This window comes from Mus pahari, chromosome 20 (assembly GCF_900095145.1).
Source record: "Mus pahari chromosome 20, PAHARI_EIJ_v1.1, whole genome shotgun sequence".
Lineage (NCBI taxonomy): Eukaryota > Metazoa > Chordata > Mammalia > Rodentia > Muridae > Mus > Mus pahari.
In genome coordinates, this window is record NC_034609.1 from 30,045,380 (window position 1) to 30,059,488 (window position 14,109).

Consider the following 14,109-nt stretch of genomic DNA (forward strand, 5'->3'; position numbering starts at 1 on the left):
CTCCTCCTCCTCCTCCTCCTCCTCCTCCTGTTGGGTTTGGAGATGACAGCCGCCCCTCGCCCCCCCAAAAGCAGCAGCAGTCTCCTTTTGAAGCATAAAATCACAAGCAGATTGATGCTCAGGAGACAATGAAGAAGGAATTCATAAATCGAGGGTTTGTCTTGCGATGTGACTCTTTACAGTATAGGCCCAAGGCCACTCTGAGGCAGGGGTCTTACCTCAACTTTTATGGGGTTAATGCAGGTCAGGTTTTACTGTAACTGAAAGGAATGTAGGGCTTGAGGGCTTGTAGTAAAAAGGGGGGACAGCAGAACAATAATACATGGCGTTACTCTGGGCTCTTCAGTGATACTTCTCTACCCCGACCCTGTTCTGTGCTACTGAGGTTTGAACCCAGAACCTCTGGCAAGCTAGTAAGCATTGTACCACTGAGGTATCGCTACAGCCCTTCCGTTTCCTCTTTTCACATTTTCTGACCTTGAATTCTTAGAATGAACGTCCCAAACGTAGATACCTTCCCTTCCTCTGCTCTAAGGGACACCGCTGTTGTTGTGGGGTTTATTTTCTGAGTAAATTACCTTTCCAGGCAGGCCGAGCAGGGTTAGCAAACACTCCTGGAAGCAGCTGCCTTTCCCATCAATGCTTGCTTGTTTTGGATAATGAAAAATGATGCTAGCATCCATTAAAGAAAAAGCCGCCTCTTAGAAGCGCTGGTGGACAAGTGGGCACTTGTCACGGAGTCATCCGCTGATGCATGTGACCTGGAGACTGAGAAACGGCCTCCCTCTGTGACTTGGACTCCTCGACATTCTTTGGGTCTGTTTAGGAGTTTTGTTTAAAGGTCGGGGGCGGAGGGTCTCCGCTTCCCTGGCGCAGCCCACATTTGGCAAGAGCTTGGGCCTCGTGCTCTTCCTCTGCAGAAGAGGTTTTCACATCTCATTCTTGAGCTACTGAATGAACTAAATATTCTGGATTTCCAATCTCAGCAACTCCAGAGCCTGAGGCAGAAGAACCACTTGAACCTGAGCAACACAGGCTATCTGAAACAAAAGTTCTTAATTCCGTGGCAGCTTCCCCTGTTCTCACACGGGCTTTGGCATTTCTGTATTCTTTTGTGCTTGGGAAGTACAGCCCTGGATTGATGAATATTTCTGGTTGGCTGGTTCTGTTGACTTTGAGCTGCCACCAGCAAGAAGGTGATCAGAAGCCCAACCTTAGCTGGGCACAATGGTGCATTCCTCTAACCACAGCACTTCGGAGGCAGAGAGGCAGGTGGCTCTTTGTGAGTTCAAGGCCAGCCTGAGTTCCATAAAACCAAAAAGAGGGGCCGGAGAGATGGCTCAGTGGTTGAGAGCACTGACTGCTCTTCCGGAGGTCCTGAGTTCAAATTCCAGCAACCACATGGTGGCTCACAACCATCTGTAATGGGATCTGATGCCCTCTTCTGGTGTGTCTGAAGACAGCGACAGTGTATTTACATGTAATAAATAAATAAATCTTTAAAAAACAAACAAACAAACAAACAGAAACAAAAAACAAAAAAAGAACCTGGTGTGGTGGTGTATCCCTTTAGTCCCAACACTCAGGAGGCAGGGGCAGGGGGATATCTGTGAATTCAAAGCCAGCCTGGTCTTCAGCATGAGTTCCAAGACAGCCAGAGCTATACAGAGAAACCGTGCCTTGAAAAATAAAAGGTATTTACAAACACCTATACAACCCCCAGAAAACCCAGATGGCTCCCAGTGTTGCCTGTGTGTGCAAGTGTGAGTGTGTGTGTGTGCACACACACGCCACAGTGGGATCTGGAGGTCATAAAACAACTCGTGGGGACTTGGGTCTCTTCACCTCATACATCTTAGGGGTTGAACTTGGGTTTTCAGGTTTGGCAGCAAGTGTCCTTGCCAGCCGGGCCATCTGTCTGACCTGCCTATTTTGTTTTACTGAGGCAGAGTGTCAGGTAGCCTAGATGAGCTTTAAATTGTCTGCAGACGACAATGATCTTGGTCTTCTTGCCTCCACCCCCACAAAGTTTGGATTACAGGCATGTGCCACCACACCTGGCTCCTCGGTACTCCTGTAATTACTGTTAATTAAGGACCATTTATGACCTTGTCATTCTCCACTTCTTCACAGCCTCAGTATTATTGGGTGTGTAGACTTTGGCTCTTACGGTACCCCTCATACGAAACCCTAATAACTATATTTCTTCGAGTTCGTTGAGTTGTAATTTGCACACCTTACCATTTGCCCAGTGGAAATGTGTGTTAATTTTTATAGGTGCACTCAGTGTCCCATCTGTCACCCTGATCCAGTTTTAGATTTGCATTACTCACGAGCCCCCCTTGGGTTTATTGGCAACCTAATGCCTGCCTTGCCTCAGTCCCAGGCCTCCCTGGGCCTGCTTTCTGAGACAGTGGTCCTGGCCGTCCTGAACTAGGCTGGCTCAGAGTTCTGCAAACCTCTGCCCTTTGAGTGCTGGGATCAAAGGTTGTGCGTGCCACCACACCCTGCAGCCTCTTAATTTTCTAGTAGCTGCGTCAACAAGATAAGTACATTTTTTTTTTGGGTGAGCGCTAATGCTTAGTGTAGTTAAGGCTTACTTACCTAAGCTTTTGGGAGGGCTGGGAATGTAACTCAAAGGCAGAGCGCTGGCCTAACATGCCCAAGGGCCCAAATGCTATCCTAAACACTGTAAGAGGAAAATGTGGCGTTTCTATTTTTTGTGGAGGTGTGAGTAGCTGTAGCTTAATTTATCCATCCTGGAAACAATAGATTCACTGTTTGTTTGTTTTTTTGTTTTTTGTTTTTGTTGTTTATAAAAGTATAGGTGTCTGCACATGTGCCTGGGTGTCTGCATGTGTCTGCATGTGTGCCTGAGTGTATGCACGTATACCACATGAGTGCATGAGCCCTCAGGTGTGAGAAGAGGGCATTAGGTCCTTCAGAGTTGGAGATACAGGGTGGTTGTGAGCTGCCCCAGCGTTCTGTGAACCAAACCCAGGTCCTCTGTAAGAGCAGTGAGCACTTTTAACTCTCCAGTTAACCCTCCAGCCAAGCCATTTCTCCAGTACCTTTTTGTTTGTTTTTGTTTTATAGGCAAATTTGCAAAAAGGAAGGGTGTGGGGGACGGGGCCGGGGAGGGAGAGAAGAGAAGAAAGGTATTGATTCACTTATCACATATCATACCCATTTCAAATGTGAATCAAATGCCTTTGGTATATGAATAGAATTTGCAACCATCCCCCATCAACTTTGGAGCATTTTCATGGGGACTAGAGAGATGGCTCAGCAGATAAGAGCATTTGCTGGTCTTGCAGAGGAACTGGGTTCTGTTTCCAGCACCCACATGGTGGTTCACCACCATTTATAACACCAGTTCCAAAGGGTCTGATCCATGTGATGTACAGACAGACAGACATGGAGCTAAAAACACTCACACATTGAACAAAATTAGTAAATATAACATTTAGTTATTAAAAAGGAATACACCCCTTGCCACCTGCCATCTCCCAAGTCCTATCCATAGATCTTTTTGATCTGGGACATTCTAGTGCGACAAAGGAATGGCGCGGGGCCTGTGTGGTCTTTTGTGTCATTCAGCATTTGCTGTCTCCACTCTGGCATGTTAGCTAAGACTACAATTTCACCTTGTAACACTCCCTCTCTCTCACACACAGAAGGCTTTGCTGTTGATCTTCAAAACTAAGCCAAACCCCAATCCGGGGTGCAAAATAGATGTCCTGACGGAGTGTAGGAAGAAGCGATGTATGTCTGTTCCTCCCGTCACCTTAGAACTCAGCCTTCAGGGATATTAGTAAATGGAAGGACTGGGTTCTCACTTTCCATCCCCAGACAAGGGAGTGAAGGAAATCCCCCAAACCCAGAAGGTCAGGCTGGAGAAAGACTGTGTGGGAGTTGTCTATATTCAACCAGTGTTTGAGCCCTACTCTGCCATTTATGCTGTGTGACCATGGAAGAGGCATTTAACATCTCTGAGCCTTTACTGAGTCATGTTTCTCTATGCCTGATACAATGCCTTTTTCTTTTCTTTTCTTTTTTTTTTTCTTTTTTCTTTTTTTTTTTTTGTGATTCTCTGCCAATTCCTGGGCTCTCCCATCTCTGGATATCTGTATTGAGTTAGTTGGAGTTAGGACATAGGCCTGGGCAGTTTTCAAAGCCCCAAGACAGTATGTGCACTGTACACCAGACACGAGAGGGTGATTATAGGCATTTTGGTCATCAATGCTTTAGTCCCTGAGTGGGACTGGAAGCCTGAGAGCCCGTAAGGCTGCATTAAAGACTAGAGAGGGCTAGGAGGGCCTGGTTCAGCAGCACTAAGGCCTGCCTGCCTGCCTTTTGTGGGGGGAGGCAGGGGTTGAAGGTGGGGGACTCAGCTGTATGGAATTTAGAACAGGATTCTCCCTGGGCTCGGGGAACTCCACAGAAGGGGAAAGTAGAGAGGCAGCCTCCTCTTCCTAATCAATAAGCAAACAAATCATGGAGTCGCCCAAACAGCCACAGGAATGCTCCGTGGGCTGCAGCCAGTGCCAGTGCCAGTGAGCACCCCTGTATTGAGGCAGTAGGGTGTGGTGGTATTGTCTGCTTGCAGCTAAAAGCCAGCACACCACAGCTCTGACTTGGCACGAAAGCCTGTTTTTTTTTTTTTTTTTTTTTTTTAATAAACCTGTATGTGTCTCTCTCTGTCTGCTGGTGTCAGCTGGGCCAGAAGAGAGGATATCAGATCTCCTGAAACTAGAATTACAGGCAGATGTGAGGTACCTGGTGTGGGTGCTGGGATTTGAACCGCGTCCTCAGAAGAGAGCAGTAAGTGCTCTTAATCGCTGAGCCAGCTCTCCTGGCCCATTTTTGACCCCCCCATCCCCCCACCCCCTATTATAGCAGGTAGGGACAAAGTCCCCATCCTCTTGCACCAGATTTCAGTTTCTCTCTCTCTCTCTCTCTCTCTCTCTCTCTCTCTCTCTCTCTCTCGTTTTGTTCGAGACAGGGTTTCTCTGTGTAGACCTGGCTGTCCTGGAACTCACTCTGTAGATCAGGCTGGCCTCGAACTCAGAAATCTGCCTGCCGGGAGAGCACCCAACTGCTCTTCCGAAGGTCCTGAGTTCAAATCTCAGCAACCATCTGTAACAAGCTCTGACTCCCTCTTCTGGAGTGTCTGAAGACAGCTACAGTGTACTTACATATAATAAATAAATCTTAAAAAAAAAAAAAAAAGAAAGAAAAAGAAATCCACCTGACAATGCCTCCAGGAACATTTAAACCTGGGTCTTAGACGGTGAAGCCACCCCAGGCCCTGAGCTGGCCTCGCAGAGTCCTGCAGGGCTGTGCTGAGATCAAGCCTCAGCCTCAGAAGGTCTTATGTGTGGACACTGGACTAAGAGGGGCCTGGAGAGGGAAATGACTTCAAGCTGCTGTTTCTTTTCCTTGGTCTTGACATGAAGCGCAAGTAGATGGAGGAGATCTTGGCTCTTCTGAACTTAAGGCACAGGAGCCATTGCTGGTTGCAAGCCTATGTAGACGTCAATATCTACCAACTACCGTAGCTTCAATTCCAGCACAGTGGTCACCTGCTGTGTCCTCACCTGGCTCTTCTGTGCTGCATCAGGGACCCGGGCTGTGACAGGCACAAGGGTGCCCGCTCAGGAAGCTGAGAGGCAGGAGAATTACAGGTTCAAGGCACCCCATTCTGAGGCCACAGAGGGAGTTCAAGGTCAGCCCAGGCAACTTAGTGAGATCCTGTTTCAAAATTTAAAAAAAAAAAATTAAAAAAGGACTGGGGATGTAGTTTTAAGCCTGCCATGTGGGTTGATCCATGGTACCCCTCAAAAAGGAAAGAAAAGAAACCCACATATGTTTGAGAAAGAATCCTTACATTCTTGGGGGGGAGGTGAGTGGGGACGTGCCACTTCACTTGGCAGAGGTGAGCTGTGGTGTAAGAGAGAAGCAAAGCTGGGGCCTGAACCCTTGCATGTGTTTAACCACATTCACCAAGCTGCAGCATGTTAACATGTCTCATGTCTGAGGCTGATGGGCAGTTTTTACCCTGTTGACTGTGGTTGGCTCGCCGGAGTTACCATGGAGCTTGGAACATATTAGGCTAGGTAGAACCTGGGCAGGGAATCATTGCCCTGGTGTCTACAGTCAGCATGAATGACCTTACATCTGGGGGACAGTCCTGGGGTGATGATGGATTGCTCTTTATCCTGGTTACTCCCAGAAGTCAGGGTTAAATGAGCCTGTGAGTTCTCTCCCTTCTGTGCCTTTGCTGGGCTCTCCGTACTGCACTCCTCTGGATATTATCCCTGGCCTCCTTTGAGATGTTTTTTGTTGCTGTTGTTTTTGAGACAGTGTCTCACTAGAAGTCCACTCTAGGCTCCACCTTGCTCTGTAGCCTCTTGATCCTCCTGCCTCCAAGGGTTGGGATTACAGGGGTGTGCCACCACACCTGGCCTCCTGGTTGGAATTAGTGAAGTTAGGGACTTTGTTTTGGACCAGGATATTTAAGAGAAGTTGAAAGAAAACCTGGTAACTTTTATGCAAATAAGTTTCCTGTCCTTGGAATCCCTTGGGAACTTACTTACTTACTTACTTACACTCTCTCTCTCTCTCTCTCTCTCTCTCTCTCTCTCTCTCTCTTTTTGGTTTTTCAAGACATGGTTTCTCTGTGTAGCCCTGGCTGTCCTGGAACTCACTCTGTAGACCAGGCTGGCCTCGTACTCAGAAATCCCCCTGCCTCTGCCTCCCCGAGCGCTGGGATCAAAGGCATGTGTTATCACACCCGGCTGGAAGCCTCCTTTCGACACAAGTGCACATATCTATGGCATTAGGAACACAGGCTGGGGGCTTGTTTGTGTAGTATCACCTTTTGAGCTCCTGGTTCTTCTAGGAGTGGGGATGGGTGACCTGTTAGGGGAAGTACAGCTTATTTCAGTTTATGACAAGTGGTGACATAATGTGGAGGTTTAGTTTGTTTGTTTTTTTGCTTTTTTTTTTTTTTTCCTTTTGGTTCTTCAAGACAGGGTGTCTCTGTGTAGCTCTGGCTGTTCTGGAACTCTGTATATATCGATCAGGCTGGTCTTGAACCCAGAAATTTGCCTTCCTCTGCCTCCCAAGTGCTGGGACTAAAGGCGTGCTTTGTAGAAGGTTCTTGAGCCTGGCTTTAGACTTCACCCTTTGTTCAAACCTCTTCTGTTAGTATCCTTGTGGTTCTGAGGCCCTTGTCTTCGGAATGGTCTTGTGCTAGTTGGTGTAGCTACTTCTGGTTAATCTCCACTTAGTAGCCAGGTATCGTAGGTGACTTGCCACAGTGACAGAGACCACAGCTTCTTGTCTGTCTCTAGCCATGTGGCTGGGCCACATCCTTTACCTATCTGTGTTTCTGCTATTTCATTTATGAACAAGAGTTGCTAAATGCCTCCTACTGTTTACACCTGACTAGGCGTATCCAACCCAGGACTGCTATATCTAATAAACAGTAAATTATAATTCTTGTCCTCAGCTTTCAAGAGATGGACACAAATAGCGACCTATCAGAGTGAACCCATGTGTCCTTGGCAACAAAGGATAGCTTGTCCATGTCCTATTTCTAAAGCGATGGTGACATCTCCTGCTGGTATGGTTGTTTCACAAGTCCTTTCTAGTTTTGTGGACACCCACCCATCAAAGGGATGGTCAACCTCATACATGAGACATGGTAATATTTTACGTCAAAGGAGGACATTCCAGCATTGCATTGTCCAATGTCATCTAAGAAAATGACCTGGGGGGGGGAGGGTTTCTGGGTGGTGACATCTGTGAAGACTTTAGAAAGGAATACCGAACCACAAAACAAGGGACTGTCTACTCTAGTCCCCTCATCCTGCCAGTGAAACTTTTTACCTTCTGGTCTTCAGAGTTTAAGTCAGAAAATATAGCAGTATTTTTGGGATACACCGTAGCAGTGTAGTCCCCCAGAGCTTGGAAAACTCTCTTTGTAACCTTGAGCCAAGCACCTGTATATAAATGGTCCTTCAAGTGTAGCTGAACAGAGAGAGGTCTCAGCATGGACTGTGGAACCTCTCTCCGCAAGGATACTCGGAGAAGAGGTTTGAACAAAGGAGGCGGTCTAAAATCCCTGTTCTTCATGTCCTGCCTTGAGCATGGTATGAGTAGGGTTCTATTTTCCAACAGTTTCCCAGATACCGGATCACCCACTAGTTACTACAGCAGTCAACCATGGTTGGCTGCCCTTGGTGACAGGACCCTGTCCTCGAGCCCCATCATTTTCTCTGATGCTCAGAGGCTTCTGAGATTCCTTGTCTCTACCCACTCACATTCCAGAGACGGCCACCCTAGTGGAAGAAGAAATGGGATCCTTCAAGTGAGGCTGACCTTGGCCCGATGGCAATTACTGGAAAAGAATGTAGCTGGGGCTCATGCTTGCCCGCAGGCCCGCGTGACCAGAGACTTTCACCATCCCCGCCTTTATTTGTATCAAATTGTTTCCCCAGGGTTTTCTGCATTTAGCTACTACTTCTGCCAAGCCCGCTAGAAGATGGGGTGCTTATGATGAATGCAAAACTTAGGCATACTAAAAAGACATTCTTACTCGTTTTTTTTTGTTTTTGTTTTTGTTTTTTGTCACTTAAAGAATTTATTATAATTGTAACCAGCAAAGAAACAATGTCACACACACATACCCTTCTTGGATGGATAGTTTGATGCAGTCTGGTCTATCCCAGGCTGGCCTCAAATCTGCTATGTAGCCCAGGATGACCTTGAACTCCTGGTCCTCTTCCACTTTCAAGTGCTAGGATTGAATCTAACCCTCCCTGCCTGCTATTGTTGGCAATTTAACTCAAAACTTTACACGTGTTATAGACAAATGCTCTACTACAGAGCTGTGCCTCCGAGAGAAGTTATATTTTATTTAGGGGTAAAAAGCCCACCTCTACCCCTCTTCTGTCAGTTTTTTCCGATTATCATTAATGCCCATGATAGAGGTACCAGCATGGGCTAGCCTACGTATGCAAAATTTTGGATGGTATTGCCAACAATTGGGGTGGGGCGGGGATAGTCTTGAATAGCAGTGAAGAGCCCTCATTTAGGGGTGAGCCAATCCAGCTCTGAACTCAGCAGTGTATAATTTCAGGGAAAGAAAGCCCCTGCTGAAGGGGCCTCAGCAAGGCTGGGATGGGGGCAGGGAGAAGTCGACCCATCCCTCCCCAGTGGCTCAGTAGCTCAGAGGCATATCAGTCCATGGAAAGTATGTAATAGTGGGAGGGTAAAGCTAACCCCATGAGGTGGTCCTCTGACCCCCATACATCCCCTGCTACATAACACACCCTGCCACATACACCCCTGTACACATATATAGTATTAAGTGGGTAAAAATGCTTGCTGTCCAGCCTGGCAGCCTGAGTTTGATCCCAGAGATCCACATGGAAGGGGAGGCTTAATGCCTGCAAGTTGTCATCATCTGACTCCCCCTCCCCCCCCCCCCACAAAGACAGAGACAGACATACAAAAATAAAAACCTAAGGAAACACAAGGCAAAGACCACCACCAGGGCAAGGACCTTCTATAGGGAGGCAAGAAGTGCATTCAAGGAGCATAAGATCTCAGACTGCCTGTGTCTAAATCCCAGCCTTGCTGATTTTCCCCATCTGTAAAAAGAGGATGTGCCAGAGGCGCGGTGGCTGATGCCTTTAATCCCAGCACTACGAAGCAGATAGATCTCTGTGAGTTCGAGACCAGCCTGGTCTACAGAGTGAGCTTCAGGACAGCCAGGGCTACACACAGAGAGGAGACCCAGTCTCAAAAAGCAAGACACAAAGCAAAGCATGCCCAAAACATCAACTGTTTAAAGTTCTGGGTTTGAATGGTTTAATGTTTGTAAAGTGCTGAAAATGGAGCCTGGAACGACAGGGTTCTGCAAATATTTAAAATGTGGCCAAAATAGTTGACAAGAATAATTGAAAGTATTAGTTCAGACTTTTCCAGTCATGGGATTGCAGGTGTGCACCAGCACACCCAGTTTGAGGCTGTGGGGTTTCCTGGTAATAATGGTGACAGTGGTGACTACTGTGGTAGGTTTTCCAATTAAGATATAGATGCTCAGGGGTCTTAATTACCATGGGGACAGCTGGTTAAGGAAAGGTATTCCACTGGGTGAGGGTGACTTAGTCCCTTGCCAGCTTTCTTTATTCAGTACTTTCCCCTGAGGAAACATCAGTGCACACCCAGCTCCCTGGGCTGATCTTGGTGTCCTCAGAGCTCTGCATGGCCAAGCCCTGTGGAAGACAACTTCTAGAACCTTCCTGGAGCCGGCGAGCCCCTCCAACTGTCCCTTATTTCTCAGCCCAGAGGATCTGGTTTTACAGAAAGTTAATGAGCCTTAACCAGCACCTGGAAATTCAGGTCGGGGCCTCTCTTGTCATACTTACAAGGTGTCACTTCTCCAAGGGTGAGGCCCAGCCACCATTAAGAGGTGCCTTGAGCAGGTTAATTGCCTTGCACCAGGTTATTTACCAAGCCTCTCGCTCTCTTTTGCTACCACCCTCGGCAGGTCCAGTCATGCTCCTCTTGGTTTTTCACTGCCTAGATGTGTGCGGGCTGGAGAAAGGCATCAAGGCCAGCCAGCCCCTGTTCCCTGCTTATGTGACAGGCCCCCAAAGATGACTCAGACGCCCCTCCCCTGCCCTCCCAATACTTGTGCTGCAGGTTGGGAGGGTTTCTTTGAGAGCATCTTTAAATGTTTCTAATCTGGACTTTAAAAGTGCTAACTGGGACCTAGGGAGATGACTGAGCCTGTAAAGTGCTTGCTGTGTCCCTGAAGAAAGTCTGTCACAGTGTAGGACTTGTAATCTCACTATGCGCAGGCAGATACCAGATGGAGTCCTGGTGCTTGCTGGCTAGCCAGCCTGTCTTACTTGTTGAGTTCCAGGCCAATGAGAGACTCTAGTCTTACAGAACAAGGTGGATAGATAGCATTGACTGCACTTTCTCTCTCTCTTTCCTACACACACATTCTTCCCATAAGAAAGGATAGTTGGTTCAAGTTTAGACAGCTGCTCCTGTGACTGTCATCTCTCATTTGCCTTTTGTTCCAAAGTGTGTATTTTGCCAGTCAGACTGGTGGTGCCTGCACCCTCCCTCTTCTTGCTCACTCAAACAACATTCATATCTATTTTGTCTGTCAAGTACAGGGGCTTTTGGCTTCAGAGATGTTTACAAGGGTGACCCCTGGTGGCAGAAATGAGCACTGTAGCACAGGCATCTCCTGGGGCAGAAAGTGTTCGTCCACCTGAATGTAGAGGTGCCTACCTTTGCAAAAGAGGCACAGAAATAGGGATTTTCATAAGAGAATGCTTAGACAAAGTAGAAGTTCTGTTGTGAGAAGTGATGGGCAATGGTTTGAAAGTGTGGAAAGTAAGCTGACTTCTGAGACTTGTGAATTCATTCAAATGTACCTGCTGGGATTTTTCTATTACATTTATTTCTCTTTGTGTACACACACACACACACACACACACACACACACACACACACTGAGCACAGAGTGTCCCATGGTATGCCCGAGGAGGTCTGAGGATATCTCACAAGTCAGTTCTCTTAGCTGGGTAGTGCTAGTGTACACCTTTAATCCTAACACTGGAGGCAGAGGCAGGAGGATCTCTGAATTCAAGGCCGGTCTGGTCTACAGAGTGAGTTCAAGGATGGTCAGGGCTATTCAGAGCCCAGTCTTGAAACCCCCCTCTCCACTCCCCCATACACAGTTAGTTCTCTTGTCATTTGAGTGAGTTCTTTCACTGTGGGGTTCCAGCAATGGAACTCAGGATTAGCTGTAAGTATGCTCGCCTGCTGAGCCATCTAGGTGCCTTGGGTTTTTGAGGCAGGGTTTCCTACAGCCTCGGATTTGCTCACCTCTGGAAACGTAACCAGTGTTCCTTGCCCCCATACCTGTTTTGTTTGTGTGGTGTATGTGTGAGGGATCTGATGTTTGTGTAAGTGCATTACAGATGTGCCATGGAAGGGCGTAAAGGTCAGAGGCCAACCTTGGGACTTGGTTCTTTTTCATCTTGCTTTGAGGCAGGGTCTCTTATCTCTGAAGACTTGGCTGCATACACTAAGCTAGCTGGCCCGTGAGCTTCTGGGGGAGTCTCCTGTGTTGCTGCAGGAGCGCCGGGCTTCCAGAGGCATACCACTACATCTTGCCCTTTACCTGAGTTCAGGGGTCTGAACTTTGGTAACCATGCCGCGCTGCAAGCACTCTGGCCCGATGAGACATCTCCTGGTCTGGTTTCATATTAAGTCATCTCTCTTTTGCTTTCACTCTGAAAATGAAAGATTGCTTTATAGACAAGATACCATTCTCATGGACGATTAAATGAAGAAAACCAACCAAACATAAAAACACCTGAACTCCGAATGTCAGTTGCCCTGTATTTGGGAAGAATTTAATGATGAGGCCAAGGCTCTCCGGGTAGGGTTGTTCATTGCCAGTTTATGGTTTGTTGAGCTGGTGTATATTTTGTATGATGTGCTAGGTGAATCAGGTTCCCTTTCTGGAGAAGAAATGTCCTGCCTGTGATCTGTCCAGTTTCCAAATCTTTGTGATCTCTATCCTGTAGTGAGATTTGAAGGATGCACCGGCCGACCAAGGACAGCCTTCTTCTCGGAAGACTCCCGATTCAAAGTGGCAACAGACGGTACCATCACAGTCAAGCGGCATCTGAAGCTCCATAAACTAGAGACCAGTTTCCTCATCCACGCCTGGGACTCTAGTCACAGGAAGCTGTCTACCAAAGTGACGCTGAAGTCCATGGGGCACCACCACCACCACCGGCACCACCACCACGTACGTGGGGGTATTTCTCGGATATGTGTATATTTTTCAGGGAGCTGTCTCATCTGGGGTCTCTAGTCTTGGCACTGGGAACTTGTTGGGTGAGATAATCTTATGGGAAGACTCTGGATGTTGCGTGGCATCCCTGATGCCCAGAATACCTGTCAGATAAGACAGGCAGAAGAATCCCCGAAAACTCATGACTCTTGGGGTGGGGGTGGCAAAAATACCCCCTACTGAGGACAGTCTTTCTTTCTGACTGAATTCACTCCTATTGGGTTTGGGGCTTGCTGTTGGGTTCTGGGGCTCTGGTAGGATGTGATAGTGAGGAAGACACTGGCCCTGCCTGGATTGTTAGCCCACAGTTGCTTTCTCTCTGGCGCCAACCCCAGTGACACCAGAGGGGTCATTTTACCTGTGCAGACTGAGTGAATTTACACACAGGAAACACTGAGAAAATATACATATACTTGGTATCCATAAGAACCATCTTCTTCCTTTATGAATATGAAAATCTAAATGCTCAAGTCCCTTCTAAAGGGGTGAGGATATTTGCCTATAGCCAGCATGTCCTCCTGTTAATGTACCTCTATATAAGATAATGCTCAATTCATTACTAGATGCGACAGTCACTGTTACACTCTTATTATTTAATGGCAGGGGGTAAGTCTGCATATGTTCTGCACGGACAGAATTGTTCTCATAGATATTTTGGTTTGAGCCCAGGTTGGCTTCAAACTCATAGTCTCTTGATCTGGGATTATGGGTGTGTACTAACATGTTTGATATAGGGTTGGTTCTTCCTCGTATTTCTTTTCTTTCTTTCTTTTTTTTTTTTTTTTGGACAGGATTTCTTATAGCCATGATGGTGCCAAGCTCACTATACAGCAGAAGATAACTTCTAATTTTTCATTTCCCAAGTGATAAGGATTGTAAGCTTGTGCCATCACACATGGTTTTGTGGGGTCCTAGGGATTAAATGTAGGGGTTCATGCAGGCTAGACCTAGCACTCTGCCAACTGAGCTATATCCCCTACTCTCGATACCTTAAAATTTTTTTTTTAATAGAATCCTTTCTGTCACCCTTTTTGTTTTATTTAAAGGATGGTTTTGTGTAGCCAAGGTTGTCCCCAAAATTGATATATAGCCCAGGATGACCTTGAACTCCCAATCCTCCAAAGTGTGGGATTACAGGCATGTACTGCCATATCTGGCTTTGAAAAAAATCATTTCGGGATGGTGAGATGGCTCAGTGGGTAAGAGCA

At 47.1% G+C, this 14,109-nt stretch overlaps 1 protein-coding gene across 1 annotated transcript in view; it reads left to right on the forward strand.

Annotated features, from left to right (window-relative positions):
• Cdh1 (cadherin 1) overlaps positions 1 to 14,109 on the forward strand; it is a 66,566-nt gene that overhangs the window by 33,826 nt on the left and 18,631 nt on the right. Inside the window, exon 3 of the mRNA XM_021220343.2 lies at positions 12,630 to 12,856. Coding sequence (XP_021076002.1) covers positions 12,630 to 12,856 — 227 coding nt within the window. The remainder of the gene's footprint in view (positions 1 to 12,629; positions 12,857 to 14,109) is intronic.